At 37.9% G+C, this 22648-nt stretch overlaps 1 protein-coding gene across 3 annotated transcripts in view; it reads right to left on the bottom strand.

Moving 5' to 3' along the window:
• The window catches only part of LOC105498134 (spectrin alpha, erythrocytic 1), an 86904-nt gene that overhangs the window by 35947 nt on the left and 28309 nt on the right, over positions 1 to 22648 (bottom strand). For all 3 annotated transcript variants that reach the window (XM_011770005.2, XM_011770004.3, XM_011770006.3), the window contains 16 exons: positions 22374 to 22529; positions 20913 to 21117; positions 19361 to 19542; positions 17756 to 17999; positions 16332 to 16454; positions 12516 to 12733; positions 11589 to 11681; positions 9623 to 9760; positions 8284 to 8435; positions 7477 to 7663; positions 6351 to 6452; positions 4839 to 4930; positions 3472 to 3616; positions 2508 to 2689; positions 457 to 556; positions 150 to 347 (listed from right to left, as the gene is read on the bottom strand). In XM_011770005.2, coding sequence (XP_011768307.2) covers positions 150 to 347; positions 457 to 556; positions 2508 to 2689; positions 3472 to 3616; positions 4839 to 4930; positions 6351 to 6452; positions 7477 to 7663; positions 8284 to 8435; positions 9623 to 9760; positions 11589 to 11681; positions 12516 to 12733; positions 16332 to 16454; positions 17756 to 17999; positions 19361 to 19542; positions 20913 to 21117; positions 22374 to 22529 — 2517 coding nt within the window. The remainder of the gene's footprint in view (positions 1 to 149; positions 348 to 456; positions 557 to 2507; positions 2690 to 3471; positions 3617 to 4838; positions 4931 to 6350; positions 6453 to 7476; positions 7664 to 8283; positions 8436 to 9622; positions 9761 to 11588; positions 11682 to 12515; positions 12734 to 16331; positions 16455 to 17755; positions 18000 to 19360; positions 19543 to 20912; positions 21118 to 22373; positions 22530 to 22648) is intronic.

The raw sequence follows: 22648 nt of genomic DNA, 5'->3' as shown, positions 1-22648 counted from the left end.
CATAGTACAATGCTAGGTATTTAAGAGATGAGCTCCCTTTGTGTTTATAATGTGGAAAGTCTAGTGAACTGAGCATGTAATGACCATATAAAATTGCATAGAAGAAACAGACTACTGAACCTGCTTAACAATTGGGAAATTTGCTGTACCTGCAACTCCAGGCACTGGTCTAGGATCTTCTTGCGTTGTTCCCAAGCCTTCTCCAAATCATCTCTCTCTAGCCTGACAGCTTGAAGCTTTTTTTCAATTTCAGGGCTAGCACGGTGCTCACTGTCTATAAGTTCTGCACCGAAGTCCTCTAAGGCCTGGAAGGTGGGAGCCTCTGCCTCCATGTCAGCACGGTGCTCCTGTGGGCAAAAGGGGGAAGAAATCAGTGAGGCCAACTCCGTTGGAAATTTTAAAATTAGTAGAGGTTTCAGGTCAAGTGATCAGTGGCTATGGCTTTTGTAGTTATACCTGATGTCTCTCCAGCAAGATCTCTATGCCAGTTAAGTCTTCGGCCAGCTCCTGTGATGATACCATGCCGCCAATGCTGCTGATCCAATTCTGCAGATCCCTAGATAAATAGACACATTGGAATCGACAAGAAAACTTTGCAACTTGCTACAGTGCTGTTTGCCCTACAGCTTTCCATTCTCCAGAAAACATTTCCAGAATAACATTTTTTATCTGGCTTTATATGCTTCACAGATCTTAGGTTTGCTGTTTTTATTGTATCACTTAATGGTAACAATCCCTTGTATTTGAAAGCCTCTTCACTTTTATTACATTTATCAATTCTTGCAGTAATCCTGCAGAGATTCTGGGAATTTTTTGTTTTCATTATGGAGATAAAGAAGTCAGCTTAGAAAAGATAATTAATTTGCCCATGTGATATAACTAAAAGCAGACCTCTTCAGTAGAACCCAGACCTCTGGAATCCTGGACTGTTATATATTTCATTACTTCTGTTGGTTACTGTTCCTTTTAAGTGGCTTCTAGGGTTTGAAGATACATCTTATTATAGAGTCTCAAAGAAATCATGTCTTTCCTCTTACTTTTATTCTCAAGAGAATCTAGCACATATTTTGGCCAACATACACATACACACACAGGCCTCCACACTGTTGATTAAAACAAGGTGTATTTCCCTACCCTTTTAGTAGTCAGGAAGTTAGACAAGCAAAACTAAGGTCTATCTTCTTAAAAGGCAAATTTTAACCATGCATTAACTTTAAAGCATATATAATGAATAAATTGAGCATCTCATAAAGAACGTCATTACTCTTGTTTGCTCAATGGGAACCCTTAGCTCTAGGAAAAGAGAGGTCTCTTCTTTTGTAAATTCATTTATTGAAGCAACTAAGTTTTATTGGATGCTTACTAAGTACCAAACATTGTGAAAAAGGCATATCTGTGCCTTCTAGGAATTCACACTTTAGGTTAAGAACGGAAAACAAAAACAAAAACAAAAAACAGAGCATAGGCACTAAAAGCAATTAAAAAACAAAACTGAAAGCAAAAGTGTCACATAGGGTAAAATAAGATATTAATGTTGCTCAGGGGCTGGGAACACTACTTTGAAATACTGAGGAGTACAGCTTCACAAAGGGAAGGAAGCACCATTGGAATGGGTGTGAGTGCTATGTATTTAAACTGTGTCAAAAACTATAGCTTTCCAGTGCGGAACTGAGGAGGGGATTTCCAAGAGGAACTACAGTCATTTGCCAAAATTTGCCTCCTTTTTTCTTGAAAAGCATTGCATTGAGAGCTACAGCTTCCTGGACCCTCAACTCTAATGCTCCTCCCAGCGAACTGATGTGATGGAGTCGAACGCGGGAACTGTTCCACAAACTATATGTTTGTGAGGTGAATTTTGGATTGTGATAATGTCTAGACTTCAGTAAGATATTCACAATTCTCTGGAATTTGGTTCCAGTAGTTTTAAGTTTATCTCTTGCTACTTCTCTTACCACCCAAACATGTTCTTATTCTTATTCTTCTTTTCTTATGATTATGTCTTTGTTTGCACAGTTCAGTCTACATGACTTGTTTTCTCTTCTGTTAAAATTTTGATTGATAAAATATAATAAAATGTTACATTATCTGCAGTGCATCATCTCTTCTACCCAACTCTGAATTCTCACTGCTGTTTGTTACAATGTGTGTTTGAGGCTTCATTATGTTCTATCATAGTTATATGTATTCAACAGAATACTGAATACAGTAGAAGACTGAATACTACTGTCTCCTCAGTAGAACAAAACTCTAAAACCCCACATCATAGTACTTTATATATAGTATACATTTACAGAAGCTCACTGAACTGGCCTAGATGGCTTCAGATTCTTTCAGACTTTGTATTTTATTGCTTTAAGTTTCAAACCTGAAATTTTTACACCTTGCAAGAGGTAAGACTTGAACGCAGTGGTGCCCTCCAAACCCAGCAGTGAACAGCATCTGTACCCAGACCACTCCTAGACAGTCTACTTAGAGGCCAGACATGGACATTACCCACCCCACTCTACCTGGCCTTGCTGAGGAACAGGTAGAATTTCTGGGCCTCATTTAGGCTCTCCTTACGATCCTTTGTGCGCCCCTGCAGGTCTTCCCAGGCCTCATTCAGCTCCATTTTCTGTCTCTGCAGGTCCTCAGTGGCATCTGGATGGGACTCACTGAGACGCTCCGCTGTCTCCCCCAATATGGTCACCTGGGGAGGTACAATAGCTCTGATAATCAGCCTAGAGACACACCTGAATCTTAGCAAAAGGAGACTCCTAAGTCCCAGTATTCAGCTCCTGAAATAGACATCAGTGATGTATAAGTATGTCATAATACTTTATAAAATAATATCAACCTTTTAGTCCACATAACTCCCTAAGGTAGTTACAATCGGCATTACCATACTTCTTTTTAAAAATAAGAGGGTTGTGGGGAAGAGTGGTTAAGTGACTCTGCTGGTTAGTGGCAACCTCAATTAGGAAACCCAAGGGTCTTGATTCTTCATGCGAGGAGCTTCTTTTTGTTCTGCATGATAATGCCAAGCCTCTGAGTATATCTGGAAAGCTCCAGAGTACACTTTTGGGTTGAAACAGAATTTAACAACTCATTCAATTCCTTGCTAAGAAAAACATGCACCATGCTCAGGCATTGGCCTGATCATCCTGGATATGGACATTTGCTATTTCTCCTGAGCTACTGGCCTCCACCTAGCTGCCACAAGATCTGGTCACTTGTCACCTACCAAAGAGACAAAGGGATATAGGGTGCTCACTCAGACAGCAGGAGTTGAACAAGTTTTTCCCCATGTTAATGGTCATGGGGCATATCCTTTTCATGGTCTTGCCTTAGGGACAGTGTACAAAAACAAATATGAAACAAAGAGAAATATAAGAATAAGAGACCGAAAAAGAGAACCAAAGAAGAGGGCATTGGTATAGGGTTAAATATAAAGTGGAAAGTGTTGGAAAAGCTTTGAAGGACCTGTCTCACCTTATCTCCCAGGGGTACGAGGTCCCTTTCAAAGCCCTCATGCTGTCGCTGAAGAGCCTGAACACTGAATAGATCTGAGCCAGGGTCTGCAGCACTGAGGGCCTGGCACTTCTTCTCAATCTGCTCCTTTGTGTCATCTGCTTCTCTGGTATACAAGAGAGTAGAGAGTTCAAAAGTAAGGATATGTACCAGAGGCAGGCTAGTGGGGCTCACAAGAAAGTTATCATCACTATCACTCACCACCCTCACACCCCCCATCCCCTACCCCCAACCCCCACCAATTATCATCATTCTTTTTTATGTGCTAGAAACTTAGGCTCGTTTAATCTTCACAACTCCAAGAAGCATAGTTACTATTACCATTCCCATTATATAGATCAGAAAACTGAGGACTAAAGAGGATAAGTATTTTCTCAAGATTATATCACTGCTGAATGGTGGCGCCTAAGCTTGAACCAGGCCATCTGACGGCAGTCACATGCTTAGCTATCATACTTCATAGCTTTCTATCTTAAGCGTTCTGAACACACAGACCTGTCTGAGTCTGTTTTTCCTTCCCTGCATCATCAAAAATACATTTATACACAATGAAGGTGTTTGGTTTCTGTTTTGTTTGTTTGTTTACTTGTTTGTATGTGTCTTTGTGTTTCTTAGTTTGAAAATCAAACAAGAAAAATGTTGAATGAGCTGTTAGTCAATGTGATGTCTGTTGCCCTCTACTGTTGACTTCCAGTTCAGAAATGTAATTACTTAAACTTCTTGTTTCAACTTCAAGTTTCTTTCTTTCTGTTTTGATTTTAAAGACAAGGGTCTCACTCTGTTGCAATAGGCTGGAGTGCAATGGTGTGTTCAAGGCTCACTGCAGTCTCAGCCTCCTGGGCTCAAGTGATCCTCCCAATTCAACCTCCCAAGTAGCTGGGGCTGCAGGCCTGTGCCACCACACTGGGCTAATTTTTCATTTTTTATTTTTTTGTAGAGACAATGTTTTGCTTTGTTGCCCAGGTTGGTCTACAACTCTCAGCCTAAAGCAATCCTCCTGCCTCGGCCACCCAAAGTGCTGGGATTACAGCTATGAGCCATTGCACTCAGCCTAAGTTTTATTCATTTTCATGGAAACATATATAGACTACTAATTATGTTCCAAGGCCCAAGCTTAGGCATTAGAAAATTGAAGTGGGTTGTCTGGGACCATCCCGTCTGTGAAGTGAGAATTATACTACTAAAAAGCCTAATTTTCTATTGGCACATTGTCTCCATCTCAGGAAGAAAGATTATATTACTATCTATGGTTCCACCATAGTAATAGACTTAGAAGTTTTGTGAGTGGGTTGTAAAGCAGCACTGCTTTTTAGAGTTAAAATTCTTACCTGTGAAACACCTCAACAGCATGGGCACTGCCCAGCAGCTGCCGCTGTTCATCTGCAAGCCTCTGCAAGGAACCCCAGCGGGCATTCAATTCCTAAAAGAGGCAAAAACATCAGACTTGAGATGGAGAACTAACTCACATGGCTCAGTGGTGTCTGAAGACAAGACAAGATTTAAATCATAATTGTTCTTATGTTATTTTCTTCAGAAATTGCATAGCTTTGCTCCTTTCTTGGACAGCTTGAGCTTGGGTCTCATTTTTGCCAGTGCCTCAGAGAAACTGATTTCTTCTGAAGCTGATGTTAGAGGGTGAAACCATCAACTCTGGAGTAGTAATCAGTGCTTACTGTTACAAAGACGACACAATAAACTCCAAAAAAAAATGAGCGGAAAGTGTTACTTTGGTAGTTAGAAGTGATCACATTTCTCTAAGACAAATAATTCTGTATCCTGAATTGAATAAATCAGGTAGCCTCTTAAAGCCCTACTTTCTATAGGGGGTAAGTACATTGCTCCCCTTTGTATTTCTTCTCCCTCATATCCCATAACAACCACTATAAAAACAGGCAGAAAACTCATCCCCACTGACTTATGGCAATCCAGAGAACTAACTGAACATTTATTAATGTTCATTAGATCTTTTATGGAATCACAGATCCAGATTTGAATCAGGTCAAGAATGGCCTCTCCTCTATCTCTACTGACCTATATTCTCCTTCTTCAGCACATTGATCAGAACCTGTGTCTTCCAGTAAATTTTCTTAATCAACCTCTTCCCACTATCATAGCTTCTTTATCTGCATTTTCTTTGCATTCATGTAATTGAGTATCTCTTGTGTGTGTGACAGTGAAAGGGAGGTGAATATGTGTTGTAATTTAAGAATTTTAGGTCAGTTCCAATGTACATATTCTAAAATTGCAATTCAAATTCAATTATATTATTGGGTGGACATGTAAGGAAAAAACTTTATGTTTAATTTGATATAGCCTGGTACAGAAGATTAAAAGGAGGTTTGGATATCATAATTTGGATATTGTGCTATCCAATGTTTACTTTTCAGATATAGAAACTGAGGTTTTTAGAAATGAAGAGACTTGTCTGAAGACAGAGTCAGACAAGAATAGAGCTATGATGTAAATCTAATTTAACTAATGTCTAGTGTAATATTACCTAAACCTCCTAATACTGCCTCTTAAAGCTACATCTTAATTTCTGCTACCAATACTTTTGCCTCCTTTCCCACTCCATCCATGAAATGACAAACGTGAGGGCATGGAGGACACTCAATATATGTTAACAAATGAGCTTGCTTTAATTAAGTTAATTTAGACAACAAAAATACAGGGATTTTGGAGGCTATTGTCTTTGACCTTTCCTATAGCCAATGCCATACAGCTGTTACTTTCTGCATGATCTAGTGGATCTGCAGAATATAAAGTTCCATGTTGAAGTGAAATGAGGACTCCCAAAGCCCAACCTGGTAGTGAGGAGGAATGGAGGGAGCCTTAGTTACCTGCCGGATTTGAGCTCCTTCTGGTGTTAGAAGTCCTTCAAATAGCAGATCATCAGCTACCTTGTTGATATCCCTTAGCCGAGGCTCATTGGTCTTCAAATCCTGAATGAGAAAATTCATCCAAAGCAGTATAAATCCCCTCATCAAGAATCTACCATACTTACCTGTCCATCTCTGCCCCTACTTGGCTAAACAGCAAAACATTGCTGACATCACCTGTAATACACACCAAGCTCCTCTTCTCCAATCCGCCACTGAGAAGAGTATCCTTAAAGATCTTGACACCTAGTGGCTATCCAAAACTTGTCAAGAGAACTATTATTTATCTGCAGTATGAAGCATAGCCATTTTTCTAGATTTCTTTAAATCTCCCCTGGGTTAAGTTATACCATTAGAGGGATTGATACCCAAGCTGTGTAACATCCTTTTCTACCAGTACAAACTCCAGCTTTATAGAATTTCTTTAACTGAGTCACTATCTGCCTGCATTATGAGATATTTGTAAGAAACAACTCTAGGGAGTGTGCGCGCTCTCTCTCTCTCTCCCCCCCGTGTGTGTGTATGTGTGTGTGTGTGTGTGTATGTGTTAAATCCCATGTGGAAGATATCAAAAGAAAAAGAAAAGAAGGAATGTACACTCACTGCTAGTTAAGATAATGGAAAAATATCTAATGGAAGAAAGAATGCTGAAAAGGTTTTAGGTAGGCAAAAAATTAGAAATTGTTTGTCAGGTCAGGTTCTTCCTTTTTCCACCCCAAACTCTGCCCCACAATTAAACTTTACACATGGTACAACAATACCTTATCCCAACCTGGGCATTGGAAACAAAGTATAGTATAGGGCAAGTTGTGAAGAATTCAGGAAGACCAGCACGCCAGGGAGGATTTTAGAGTGGCAGGCACTGAAGGCTGCAGTTAGGGTAACTAGTTTTCTCTGCATTTCCCTTCCAATTATTAACAACTACAATACCTAGAGGGAGATCTGAGCCACAGAGCTGCCAACAGCTTTGGGGAGAATACATAACAAGTGTGAAATAAATTAAAAGATCATGTAGGATAAGCTGTGGGATAAAAGGAAATGATGGCAACCTTCAAAACGGTGTCTGGAGAAGGTTCCTGTTTCTCACCTTTTGGAACTCATCAAACTTTTTCTGCAGCTCCCAAACATCATCTAGTTCCACCCCAGTGTTTTCTGCCTTTTTCTCTTGAATCCATTCCAGCATGTCTCCTGCCTCATAGGCCAATAAAAATTCATTGTAACGTTGCAATAGACGACGTCTGCGTTCTTCTGCCCGATCCAAGAGGGAGCGGTATCTGGATGGAGAAGTGGGAAAAGTGGAATAAAACAAAGAGAAAATACCGAAGAGTAGAGGCTGAGTGACAAACAGAGAGAAAAAAGGAACAAAAATGAAAGAGAAAATAAATCAAAAGCAAAAGAACAGTAGAAGAGAGGAGGAAATAAAGATAGAAGGAAAACAGCCTTGGGGGCAAAAAGATAAACACATAGTATTGCATTTAAAAATAGTAAAAATGCCAGTGACCCAAGAGTATGACTGGCAGCATTCCTTCCCCGTTTCATAAAAGTGACATTTTTACATGGTAACTGACAACTGGATATGAAAAACCTGGCGTAGTAAACGAAGTTCATGTAGATGTCAGGAGACTTTAACAACCTTGAAACAATGTGGGACAGGGAATCAGAAGAGCTCTGTGAAGTGTCTGACCTCAGGAAATTGATAGAATGATTCTGGGGTTGCCTTTCCTCAAAAAGAAACTGAAACATTTAAAGGATTCTAGGTTTACTTTCGATTCTTAAAATCTTCAAATTTTCTGTGGCATCTCAAATCTAACAGATGCAGGGTCATGAGAAGAAATGTCTGCGGCCAAAAATGTCTGGCCAAGTACTGTTCAGTTCTCCAGGCTCCAGAACTTACTGGTTCTCAATTTGCTCCTGGCACTGGGCGATGTTGCCTGGCTCTTCTCGTCGCCGCTGTGGGAGCATCGGGAACTCATCATGGGCCAGTCTTTTGACATAGACAGCTGGGACAAAGCCCTGATGATCATCAGCTTCCACCTTCCACCAGTCCTGAAGGGAGAACAGATCCCCACTGCTTCATTAATTCTTGGAAAAGCAACAAATGGGAGAGACTTCAATACTAATTCTCTTGGCCCAGGCACAGGTTAATGGCAAAGATAAGCTAACCATGTCTAATGGGTAGCACATAATTTTCATATATGACCAAGAAATGAAAGGAAGAATTGCATAGACAAGCCCCTGAAATCAAGTAATTTGATACATAACGTTAGACCCTTAACTTGGGAGAGATTTTCAAACACCCAGGACGGCTCTTTTAATGATGGGGCACTTTGTTCATCAGGAATTTACAAAAAACACATGGATCCAGGTTCTAGCTGGACTTCTTGGCAGTGGAGCGTCTGTGTAGGGGGATATTGCACAAAAGTTTCTTCTCTCCTATTCTTCTTGCAGAGGTCTGAAAAATGTGAATTGCTCTGACATTCATATTCCTGAGTGTTATTTTATTTTTTTATTTTTGAACTGTTGCTACATCTGCCAAAACTCTGAGGTTAATTTTGTCAAAAAATAATGAAGAGGCCTAGACAAAGAAAAAAGGGAGTAGCACGCGTTATTTGATAAGGAAACACCTGCCACTCCAAAAATTTACTTGTCTTTGGAATAACTATAGCCCAAACTATTTTCTTTTCTTCTTCAGAATTTTTGTAGATTAATTAGGTATCAGAGGATTAAAAAATTACTTCAGTTTTTATGAAAAATATATTTAAAAATCTCAACCAGTATTTTATCATTGTTCTCCTAGGCACAAGATCCAAAGAAAATCAAGTTGACAAAAGACTCATCTTTCAGTAGGCTCCATCTAACCCGACATTGTTATTTTATCACTAGAAATACTGGCACAGAAGAGGAACAAGCAAAGAGGAAAAAAGAATGGGACAGCTTAGCCCTTTAAATATATTACAGAATTTTCACTCATACTTTCTATATCTTTGGGCTGATTATATAACTTCAACTCTTTATGATTTTAACTGTCACACTGGGATTTTAATTCCAAAAGAACTGTGTAGGATCCTGCAAAATATCTACAGGAAAAAATACTACTTAATCAGTTATAGTTATTCAAGAAATAAAATAATAAAATAAACGTTGGATGGTAAAAATGTGAATATCTGGCAAGATTGGGAGAGATGGTTCTGAAAGAGCCACTTTTTGATGGAAACATTAGAAGGAAAAGTCACCTTATTGATGGAACTGAGCAGCGTTAAGACATCACCTTTCTTCATGGTGACCTCTCGGGGGCTGCGGGCCTGGAAGTCATATAAAGCCATGACCCTTTGTTCTCCAGCAGCTCCCTCCACTGGTGCAGCCTGTTGTTGCTGAACAAAAACAGGAAGCAGGTGTCAGTCACGCACTGCAAATATCTCCCTGTACAGCCTACCAGGGGTGAGCAGTCCTTTAGGCTTCCCAGGAGAAAAGAGCCTCTGGCTGGAACCTCTTACATGGCTGCAGAGATTAAAGTATGTGGTCTTCAGACTGTTCCTTTCTGACACTTATCAGGGGACAGACAGGTTGGGAACTATAAACCCAAAGCAAGGAAGCAAATACATGATTTGTCAGAAACATATTAAATGCTCTAAGCCATCAGTTCTTAAAATGGGAGGAATACATTTTAAGAAGTGTACTCCCTTAAGAAGGTCCAAAAGGATTATACATATGAACATTTCAGAAAATTATTTGAGAAAGTGAAAGACCCGTTATCTGTCTTTCCCCTACAGGGAAAGGAGGTACACCTTTCCCTGTACCTCCACTGACAATTCTTCCCATTCCTTCTGGCCTTTAAGTTACTATGTCAAGAGCTCTGGATCTTCTGTTTGAGAGATGAGTGATCAATAGCACAGGAAAGGCCACAGAACTTTAAAAATTGAGAACATTAACTGAGATCATTAAAAATATCTTGTGTCTCTGTTTAGTAAGCAGTATGCATTCTAAGGTAGAATTTTCCCTGATTTTTACTTTCTGCCAATTTCATATCTCTGAGAAATCAAGCAAAACATAAACTCTCTTCCTAAGGAATGACCCACTCCTTCCTCAAGTTGGAGTTGAATATGCACCTCCGCCGAGAGAGCCCTCTGATTTCATCTCCTTTAGGTAACGTGTTTCCTCATACCACACAATGTATAAATCCATCTGTTCTTGTTTACACACACACTGTGCAGAGCCTGGTGAAGGCACAGCATAGGAGGTCTGTAAATATTCACTGATTTGACAGACTGAGTCTATATCTTTTGTTTATTCTGAATATGTGGATTAACAACCGCTCATTAGAAAGAATTCCTTGAAGGTAAGAAGTGTGTCTCTTCTTTTCTACCACTGCCTACAGGAGACATTGTTACAACATTAATTTGATTCCAGTTCAATGAATCTTCATGACACCCCATTTTACCTTGTACCTGAGCCATTTCATATTCTCAACCAATTGCATCTTCCATTCTCACATTCTTAACCAACTGCATTTTCCACAAAACTTGATTGTTTTGTGCCTCAGTGCATTTGCTGTCATGGTTTATTGACTAGAAAAACTCTTATCCTCTTTCTCTGCACAGTAAACCACCCATCTGTTTTTCCTTAATAATTCAGATCAGGTGGTGTCCCTCAGCTATGAAAATTTTCCTATTTTCCAGTACTGTTATTTCAAGAGAACACAAGAGTCCTTTCTTTGAGACTTTTTGTGCTGTTCATACATCTGTTATATGCACTTACTGTCAAATGTCTGGTCTCCTAATAGGCTGCAATTTTCCTGCAAATCAGGATTTTTTATTCATACTTGCATAGAGTAGACATTTAATATGCTTTGGCATTAAAAATTAAGAAACAAAAGAAGGGAATAAAGAAGAAAGATAAGAAGGAGAGATATAAATGAAGAAAGTAAGAAAGAAAGAGGGTAGAAATATAAAAGGAAGGAAAGAGGAAATCCAAAATTACATCAGTGAAGACATGATACCATTTATCAAAAAGTTCTTTTGGATGAAGTCTCCTTTGGACTAAATTGTAGATGCTGCAGTTCCTGCATACCAGAGTCATAGAACTTAATGTTTTCTTTGTCATTGTTTTTGGGTTGTAGAAAGTAAAAAATCAGCAATAAAGACAATTTCTTTTTCTCTGTGGTGGGAAGTGTGATTTCTGTCATCACTGAGTTAGTCTTACCTGGCAGGCTTCTGCCTGATTCTGTAGAGCTTTCATACTGTCTCCAAATGAATTGAGATCCAATAGAAAGGCCTCATGCTTCTTTAGGAGAGCCTGGATTTATTGATGGAAGATCATCAGAATGAATACAGGAGGAACACTATTATTTCAACTACTATTATTTTGGGTTATGCTTTTCATCTTAGATCCTGGTGAAAGCTACTTTCCATCTATTATAAAGTTCTTTTTAACCCTAAATTTGCAAGCATTAAGGAAATAGGAATTAATAAATAAATTGTAATTTCAATATGTTTACTAAAATCAAAATTAACTCAAACTTGCAAAAGTATTTTTATCAACACAGATTATAGCTGAAAAGAGGATGCTGTTGATATTGTTACTTTATAAGATAAACATTAGCGTAACTTAAAATGTGCATACCAATTACTTCTAGTGCCAAAAGTTTGTGAAATAGTATCCCAGCTTCCTATAGGACAATGAGCAAAACAAATAAATGGATAAAAAGTGTGATTATAACCTTTGAGGTTCTTCTTGCCCCAGCATATCTCAGTGTATCTGTCCAAATTTATTTTAATAAAGTAATTAAGGTGTTTATGTCTTAAAATCGTGATTAATTTATAAATGCTCAAGGTTACTCTGGAAAGTTTAGGATGGGATTATGATGATGACTCTGATCACACTTTTTTGACTTAGATAATCTCTAAAGAATGTATGAATCTCTATGAGATGAGAAAAATGTGGCATATCTTTGGTGATTCCTGTCAAATCTGAGGGAGTCTCAGCAGATGAAGGCCAAAGGCGATCACTCTGGAAACCCAAAATAATCTGGCAGAATCTGTCGCTGTCCCACAACCTAAGCAAACCCTAAATTGACAATTTGGTTGCATTAGTTGAGGATTCACAATGTTAAACCCACTCCCATCTTACCCCAGCCGCTTCTTCATCAGCTCCATAGTTAGTATTGTCTACAATAGGCTCCTTCTCTCTGATCCATGTTTCTGCTTCATGCAGGTCAGCCAGGTACTGCTGGAACTGGACATTGGCTTCCAGATCATTTTGTCGTCTAGCAGCTCGAGCACGGAGAGACTCCATATTCTGATTCAAACTCTTGACCCTAGAGGCCACATCTTCTGCAGCAAAGTGTCCTATGGAGTAGTTATAGAAAAGGTGAGTATGATCCTCAGGAGTGTTTACCATTCTCTAATCCTTTTGGTAACTTGGAAAAGAGAAAGGAAGTGATAAAAATGGTACCTTATTTAGTCAACGTTATATTTTTCTCGAGTTACCTGGGAATTGAAATATCCTGAGTGAGATTAAGTAACAAAAGTTACTAATGGGAGATATGCATGTGGTGGTGAATGGGTTGGTATTATCTGACAAATACAGACTTGAAAACAGAATACTAATGTATGGGTGATGCTCAGAGTTCCAAAATCATGTCTTCTTTAGATGAAGCAGAAAAATCAGCTGATTTCCATTTCTTCCCATAAAGGAGTTATTATTATGAGAATTGCTCTTCCACCCTAAACAGCTAGAAAACAGGAAAAGCTATAAGATAAAATGATTTTCAGACAATGGATGGAGGACTGTGATTCCTGAGAGAAGGGAAATAAACGAGATATGTTCTATAATTGCCAAGCTTATGCCTCGGGAGGTTTCTGGGCTATAGGCCTGGGGAGCTAACACAAATAGAACCACCAGTCATACTGAATTGAGGACACAGAGATCAACATTTGGGAAAGACAAGAGAACTAGGATTTGTGAGGTTGAGTGTTAAAGAGAAGGGTGTTACAGAGAGATAGAACTTATCAGAGAAGTTCCCTAGAGTATTTGTCTAATTACTCACACACACACATGTATAAGGAAATCCTGTACGGTGAGAAAAGAGTGACTTAAAAGCAGTGGCCAAACAACTTCTAGGCCTCAATTAAGAATGAAAATAGTTAACATCACCACCCATCAAAGTGGAAAAAATATTGTAATACATGAGATAGGGTCCTCAGAAGAGTAATATATCAATACTATGCTCATCTCTAAATCAGTCCCTGAATAAAGGCTGCCCCAGGAGTACCATAACAAAACAGATCCAAGAAGCTCAACAATCACCGAGCTGAAGATACAAGGAAAACCCTATCGAGTAATCACATAATCAAATTATTTAATACCAGTGATAAAGAGAAAGGCTTTAAAACACTGGGGGGGGGGGAAGATATATTACATACAGAGGAGCAAAGATCATGATGACAACAGACATCTTATCAGAAGCTTGCAAAGTCAGAAGACAAGGCAGCACATCTTTAAAATACTGGAAGAAAGAAATTGTCAACTGAGAATTTTATATGTAGTGAAAATATATTTCAAAAAGGAAGGTAGAATGAAGACTTTTAGATGAACAAAAATCTAGAGAATTTATGGATAGAAGACCTGCAGTATAAGGAATGTTAGAGGAAGTTCTTCAAGCAGAAGAAAAATAATACAAATGAAAATATTAACCTAAATAAAGAAATTAAGAACACTGGAAATGGGAAATATGAGGGTGAGTTTTTTCTCATTTAATAATCTCATTCAAAACCAGTTGACTATCAAAGCAAAAATAATGACATTGAAATATAGGGTTTATAACATGTAAAAATATGTGACACCAATAGCACAAGGGTGAAAACAAAGGGAGATATCCATTTAAGAATCTTATATTAAACATGAAATGCATAATATTATTTGAAATTAGACTATGATAGATTAAAAATCTATATTTTAATTCCTAGAATAGAGGGCTCTCAAATTTGTGCTTTTGGGATCCCTTCACAATTTTAAAAATTATTAAGGATGCAAAAAATCTTTTGCTTATATAGTTAGACTCACTAATAGTTCCCATATCAGAAGTCAAAACAAGAAGCTTTGAAAGAAAAGAATGTACAAGTATATACTCCATTAAACAGAAGAGTGACATCATCACCCATCTGTAGGCTCTGGAAAACTCCATTCTGTGCTTATGAAAGGATAAGTCTGTAAAAGGAAATAATAGTCTTAGCACCACTATGAAAATATTTTAACTTTGTGAACCCACTAAAAGTGTGTCAGAGACCCCAAAGGACTCCAAATCACAATGGCAAAATCACTGCACTATAAAAAAACATACACACACAAACACAAAACAGCAATTGTAGCTAATAGGCCAATTTGAAGATAAGATGGAATCACAATAAATACAAAATTGATCTAAAGGAGACATAAAGTGATAGATAAAAAGAAAAAATATAGCAACATGCCAGATTTAAAATAAACCATATTGATAATTGCACTAAGTGTAAACTGTCTAAATATCACAATTAAAAAAGAAAAATTATCAGATTGAATAGAATAAAAACAAGGCCTCATTATATGCCATTTATAAGAATCCCACTTTAAATATAAGAAACAGAGTACAAGCAAAAAGATGGAGAAATATGCAGCAAAAACTTATCAAAAGATAGCGTATGTGACTTTTATTAAAGTCACAGTAGGTAGGCTTCAGAACAAAGAATTTCACCATGGATAAAGATTGATATTTCTTTTTTTTTTTTTTTTTTTTTGAGACGGAGTCTCCTCTGTCGCCCGGGCTGGAGTGCAGTGGCCAGATTTCGGCTCACTGCAAGCTCCGCCTCCCGGGTTTACGCCATTCTCCTGCCTCAGCCTCCCGAGTAGCTGGGACTACAGGCGCCCACCACCTCGCCCGGCGAGTTTTTTGTATTTTTTAGTAGAGACGAGGTTTCACCGTGTTAGCCAGGAAGGTCTCGATCTCCTGACCTCGTGATCCGCCCGTCTCGGCCTCCCAAAGTGCTAGGATTACAGGCTTGAGCCACTGCCCCCGGCCCAAAGATTGATATTTCATAATGTGAAGATTTAACTTCATCGAAAAGACATAACAATCCTAAATGTATATGCATGTAATAACAGAGCTTCAAAATATATGAAACAAAACCTGATAGAACCGAAAAGAGAAGAAGACAAAATCCACAAGTATAGTTGAAGATTTAAAAAACAGGCGAATTTCTATAGTAACACAGATATTCCAAGTAAACATTTGTTGGTTTGAATCACTCAGTTGGGATCTGAAGTTTTGCTCAGCAAACTGAATTTTAACCTACACTTTTGAAAACTAGATACTGGTTGGCATCAATTGATTCTTCAATCAATAGAGGGAAAATCCCAATGTAATCTGCATTGCTTATACCATACCTGGCTTACGAGGTTCAGAACTGAACATCATACTTAAGCACCAGGAATTTCTGAATTGGATGAAAAGAATGAACAGAGGCATTGAAACTATATGAAGTGAGAAACTAAAGAAATGGAACAGTTTACTATAAAAATAGGTCAGCATTGCATAACTAAGGTCTGCCTTCACAGATCTGGAAGCTCCCATATGGAAAAGAGACATGATTTAATTCACAGTGCTTTGTAAATTAGATTCTGAATTCTGGAACTTCTACAGAGAAGCATATTAATGATTAGGGTAAAGACATTTTACTTTAATAATTTTTGTTTTACAAACAAATAGTGGTTCACAGGATTGGAATATTCCTGTTATTGAAATATACAAACAAAACCATATGTCCATTTGTCAGAAATGCCAAAAGAGAATTAAGTGGGAAAATGGGTCAGATATTTTTAAATTCCCTTGAAACCCTAAGAGAATACAAACTTCTTCCCAGAGGTCTGGCCTGGTGATGTTTTGGCCAACTGAATCTCAATCATACATACCTTCCTCTACCATTTTGTTTCCCCTTTCTGTTATCACTTGAATGCGTGGTTCATGGCTGGCAATGTTCTCCAGGATGACTTTGTGCCTATTCAGAAGCTTTTTGGAGGCAATCAAGTCCTTTCCTGCAGGAGAAAGGAATTTCAAAGTTTGGGATTATCCTGTGTATGGAAGTAGCATACCTCACTTTTTTAGAACTCTTGGACCCACAGTTCTTCCCTTTGAAGTTCTAACCGTTGAGTAAGATTCTTTAAATTTTTATCATCTGTCTGAATTCACTCCACTTATCTTTGTTCTTCCCCTAGCCTCTTTTTATTAATAAGTTTCCATTCACTATTATACAACAGATAATGAAAACATCACTATTTTTGTTGAAAGATAGGTAGGAAGGCAAGTAACTTCTTAGTTCAAATGTCCAATATTATGCACACAATTGTCTTTCAGCATATTGTGATGTACAAGGAAGGAACTTCTACTTGCTAATTTCTATGGACTTCGAAAGTTTTTAAATCTTCTATGCGTAAGTTTTCTTATCATGAAAAAGGCACATTGTAACTGGTTTGAAGATCTATTTTTAGTCACTAGAAATAACTTACAAAAAATGCCTCATTGACTGCATAGCATTAACAAGCAAACAATAAATACTACTTACTATGAATTTCCTTCATCTTCTAAGATCCCGAAATCCTGCCATCTGCTTTATCCTCCCTGTATCCTAACCATGCTTTATCTCTTTTCCCTCTAAACTTTCTTTCTTACTACTTCCCATTCAAAATATACTCTCTAGAAACTTTCTATGCCTTTCCAATAAGCCTCAGTCTTTTTTCTTCCAGGAAGTTTTCCCAGACTAACCCTTTCATTGCCCTCATTGTCCAGCCTTTCATAGATGTTTCCAAAATATGCATACTAAGTTGCACTGTATTTGCCTACACATTTTTCTGTGCCTCATTATAAGTGTACTGGCTTTGACACGGGTGAACTAGCAGCTTCTGAAAGAAAGGACAATATGTGCTTTATTTGCTACTTTTTAAAATTTTATTATTTTTATTCTGCTATTATCAGAATAAAAAGCTCATATAATTTATAAGAAGGGGCCAACTACAACCTAAACACAAACAGTATCTCAGACATTAACCATGACTGTTCAAAGACCTTCACAGTTTTAGAGAAAGCAACAAAATGCTGAGCACTCTGGCTCTTCCCAGGGGCTCTAAATTCATGGCATTGCTCATGTCTAGTTTTAGGAGGTATATTTTTTAATATAATTTTAAAAAATATTTTTATGAAGGACTGGACAAATTTTCATGACTGTGAGAAGAAACAGCTAAGAGCAAGCTTTTTAGGCTCCAAATTCTGTACCTCAGATCTCTCAATCTATAGACTGTGGTCCTTTCCTAATGGCTCAGCCTGCTCAGGCTATACTAACCAAGGTAGGTGGAAGTCGCTGAGGGTTCAGTCTCTTGGATCCAGGCCTCCTCATCCTCTGTGTCTCTACAAATCAGCTGCAGATGGAGGAGGTCTAAGAGCTTCTTCTTTCGGGTGGCCAGTGGCTCTTTCAGAGCTTCAAATCGGCATACCAAGGGCTCTTGCCTTGCCTGTATGTCCTTAGAATCAGGATGGCCTATTTTTTCAAAATATGCAGCCAGTTCCGTAAGGATATTCACCTGATCCTAAGGGAGAAATAGAATGAATGCCAAGAAATCCCATCATTTAGTAGAAAGTGATAGGAGGTTGTCATGGTGGAAACGGGGGCATGGGAAAATCAGTTCCCATATGCACTGTGTTCTGATCTCTAATTAAATCAGTGAAATGGAGTTGGAGGGGTTGCTACATTGAGGACCACCACATCAGGTGAGGGCTATTCATACGAAAGTAGCTCTCAAAACATAGTTTAGAAACATCAAAATCTTTATAGAATGCTTCAAGGAAATCAGAAAAATTAGAACTGCAGAGTTTGATTGTTTAAAGAGTATTGATAAACTGGGTCCCAAGGAAAAAAGCTGGAAGTGTTTTTCTATCACAGTTCACCTTCTGTATTCTTTCTTTCTCTTTAAAATGAGCTACAACTGCAAATAAATGGAAATTTCTCAGGCTTAAGTTTGTTGCACAGCAGAAACAATACTTATGAGATGAAATGTGGTATTATAAAAAATTCTCAGAAGTTCAGAAAGATAAATTTAACGGAATGCCTTGCCACCAGCTAGTTGTCCTCGTTTGAGCCATATCTGAAAAAGGAGGGATACAGAAACAAGATTTTGAAGGCTCTTCCCAGAAATAAAATTTTAGTTGTATACCTATATGGTGAAATAGATACAATAGGTACATTACATTTTTATTAGTGAGGTAAACTATACGTGGCCTGGCAGACACAGTACCAGGATTTTTATTTGCTTGTTTTTCTCACTTGTTCATTGGGTATAAGAGTGGCACATATGCAAGTTCATAGTCCTGGTTCTGTTGTTAATTTTTGCTGTGACATTGGGAAAGTCGCTTTACTTCTGTGGGTTTCAATTTTCCTTATTTAAAAAAAAAAAAAAAAAAAAAAGGTAGGATTTAAAATATTTTTAAGCTTTGAATCACAGAATACCCGAACAGGAAAAGACAACTTTATCCCAAACCTTATTTTATAGGTGAGGATAGTGAGGATACTGAGATGCAAAAAGTGAAATGACCTATCAGAGATCACATAACTAGTAAGCCACAAGGGTGTATACGCAACCCAGATTTCTCGATTGAGAGAAGAGTTTATGTTTAGAAAAGTCAGTAAAGCCTTACATCAACCATGAGGTTCTGACCAAAGACGCGGAGCACCCAGCACCCCTGGCTAGACGGGAGGAGCTTTTGGGAAAAGGCAGTCGGTTTACTAAAAATTTTGAATTTTTACCTTGGGTTCTTTGCTCTTTTGCTCTCTGAATAATAATAATTACTTATTAAGTAATTAATAAGTAGTAATTACTTATTACTTAATAATGAGTGTGCTCAGAGCATATACGCCCATTGCTTATGGCTGACCAAAGAGCTAACAACAAACCTGACGAGCAGCCACAGCCGACTCCAGGAGGCCGTGTTTCCTGAGTCGATTCTGCACGTCGGCCAGGCCTTTCCCATAATCCTCAGAGGCGACTTGCCCCTCCACCTCCTCCAGCCAGCGCTGCAAATCTTCTGCATTATTTTCAAATTGCAAACGCTGGTTGGCCTCATCCAACTGGGTCCCTGGGAGAAGACATCAGGTAGAAGACATTAGGTACCACAACTATTCCTCTTACACTATAATATACCTTCCTCCAATGAAAGGATCGATACAATATTTTAATATTGCAAAGAGGAGAATATAACTGTCTCACGTGGCTCACAAAAAGTCATCTTAAATTTGTGGAATTCTGATAGTATTTGTTTCTGAATATGGTAATGTTCTCAAAAGAAAAATAAATAAGAAGTTATATTGCCTGATAAGGTATAGTTTTGCTGTGTCAGATTTTAACCATCTTGGGTGTTTCCTTATGTGATTTTTACTCTCTATCCAGACCTCCTTTTCAAGGAAATTCAAATCCAAACACTCTATTTTCTAGGACGAGCATAATGAGTTTGGTTTAGTTTTAAATTGGTAAGCTTCTTTTTACAAAATTATTTCACTGAACTTTCCTTTCCCTCTTTAGTGCCTGTCTTCCATTACCAACTGTTCCCCACTATTTTATCTTCCAGAAAATGTCTTTATTCGCACTCGGCTCAGATCGATTCTGTACTATGATCTTATTGCAATTATTTACATTATTTCTGCAAAGCAATTGCTGTATCTCCCGATGGTGAAGAGTAGCAGTGATACATTGTCATAGCCAAGTTTGATTTTGTTTCTCTAAACCAAAAATAAGGATGGTATCCAAAAAAAATCACTATGACATTTTTATTATGTAATAAAGGAAAAGTTATGTTTGTAGATGATGTTTATAACAAAGGGCACACTAATAGAAAACTCATTATTTGTGTTAATTACTAAAAATGGATTAATTTTCCAAAGTAAGGGGTAAAATATAAGTGAAGACTCTCTAAGAAGACATGTAGGATTATTTTAAGAGCTTATAGCAGAACCTAAACACTTTCAAATAGGTTTAAAAAGATCAACAAGTCATCAGGCACTATAAGAATAAAATGTAGGAAAATCACATGTGACATCAACAATCTTTTAATGTCTAATGTAATAACCTGGGTCATAATATCTTGTCTAGATTATAGAACCAAAATATCTAAAACTCATGGTTCAAAAATATTTGTTCAAGGGAAAGAAAAACAACAAAGTAGGAAAAAAGTGAGGAAAACAAAAGTAATTTCAACTCACCTGCCTCTGCCAAAAAAAATTTTTTTCTAAACCCTACACACTTGAAGAAAACATAAAATTGTGTTAATATACAGTGTTATAAATTCAGGTTGGATTTTTAAAATTTTACCAATAAAAGAAAGACACATGGAAGCAAATGAGTAGTATACCTTCTCATAGAGGTCACCAGATAAATTTACAGTGGTAAAGATGAATGTAGTAGATTTCAGAATTTAGAAAATGACCTTTCACCAAAACCTCTGCTTTTTACCTTTCTGTTTTGTAGCCTCCAGCAGCTCCTTCCAGAGGCTGGCAACTTCACTCAGACGATTGGTCACATTGTCAGAGGCGTAGTGACCGCTATCAATCATCTCTTGGCCAGTCTTCTGTATGTTTTCCAGCACGATCTCATTATCTGCCAATTCCTTTTCAAAGACTTGTTGCTTTTGAACCCTGCTCTTCAAGTTCTGTGTGTCCTGAGATAAGATGAAACAAAAAAAAGAACCATTACTTAAAGAATGAGGGACAGAAATTTTGAGAATAAGAGGTTACTTCTCACTATAAATCTAACGATGCTAACAAGAGGATAAAAGGGAGAACTTTCCTAGTCCAATGTTTCAGAAGCTCATGCAACCAATCCCTCTTTCTACATGTGGCAGACATGGCAAACTAATCTGGCAATTTTTTTCCTGGACTTAGATATAGCTTGAAGATCATTTTGAATACAACACCCCATTCAAACACTAACAATCAGAGTTATCATGAAAGGTGAAAATTATCTTCCATTCTTCACCTCATACATGAACCTTCCATCCATTTGACCCATACAGAGATCTGTTTATTAAACATATACTGGAGCCATAACTGAACAAAAGGATCAAAAGTATACATTTAAGACTAAATAATATCAGTAAAATAAATACTTTCAATAGATACTAGCCTAGAAATCAAAAGCCTAATTCTCGCCCTCATGGTAAATGTGAAGGTTTGTAAATATACATGTGTGTACATAATAGTTTATATTATATAACATTTTTTAGTGCAAAGTATGTGTTAGTACAACTCTAAGGAAGAGGAATCTATGGCTCAGAGATAATTCAGGAATTTCCATAAACAAACTAAAACAAAAAGTCAAGCCCAGGTTTACCTGCTCCAGAGTTTATGCTTCTAACTTTTTGTTAAACCACCTTCTAAATAACTGGATAACTTTAGGCAACTCACTTCCCACCTTAGATCCTGGTTTCTTTATCTATCAAATAAGGGGCTTTCTCCTTCAGCTACAAAATTTTATAAGTTTATATTATACCAAATATTTAGGTTACTTTTGAGTCCCTAGTAGTTTTCACAAACTTTAAATGTATTGGTGGGATTAGACACAATATTTACCTACTGTAGGGATGCAGAGGGGAGCAGAAAAGGTGAGAAAGGGGCAACAAGCAGCTCAATAAGGAACATTCCCCACCTTCCCCCATTTGGCTAAGAATCACCAGAAATTGTGCCAAAGGAAAAAGGTGAAGAACATTAGAGTACGAGAAAACCAAAATCTAGATCCTTGATATTTAACTGTATAAAATAGCCTTCAGGGAGTCATTACCCTTTTCTGAGCCTCTGTTTTGTCATGTATAAAATGAGGATCACCAGCTGAATGCTAAAGTTCATTTTACTCCAAGACTGTACTTCCAATGAAACGAACTCCTAATAAGTACAGCCAGCTCCTGAAAACTCTGCCTACCTTGTAATCTTCATCATCTGCCAACTTTTTCTTCTTGTTGATCCAGTTCTTTAGGTCATCTGAGTCCTGATACAGTTGTTGCAGAAGCAATGAATCCTCCAGCAATCTACGTCTAGTGGTAGCCCTTCCACGTAGGGCATCCCGCCGGGCTAACAGCTGCAAAAACCATGAGTAAACTTACTGTCAGCAAAACCAAATATGGACACATGAGATCCACTGACCACCCTGGTCACCATGCCCACCAACACTCTTCCTGATTCTGGTGCGTAGGCACA

This window comes from Macaca nemestrina, chromosome 1 (genome assembly GCF_043159975.1).
Source record: "Macaca nemestrina isolate mMacNem1 chromosome 1, mMacNem.hap1, whole genome shotgun sequence".
Classification (NCBI taxonomy): Eukaryota; Metazoa; Chordata; class Mammalia; order Primates; family Cercopithecidae; genus Macaca; species Macaca nemestrina.
The sequence above is the reverse complement of the archived record's forward strand: the minus strand, read 5'-3'. Positions and strand labels throughout refer to the sequence as shown.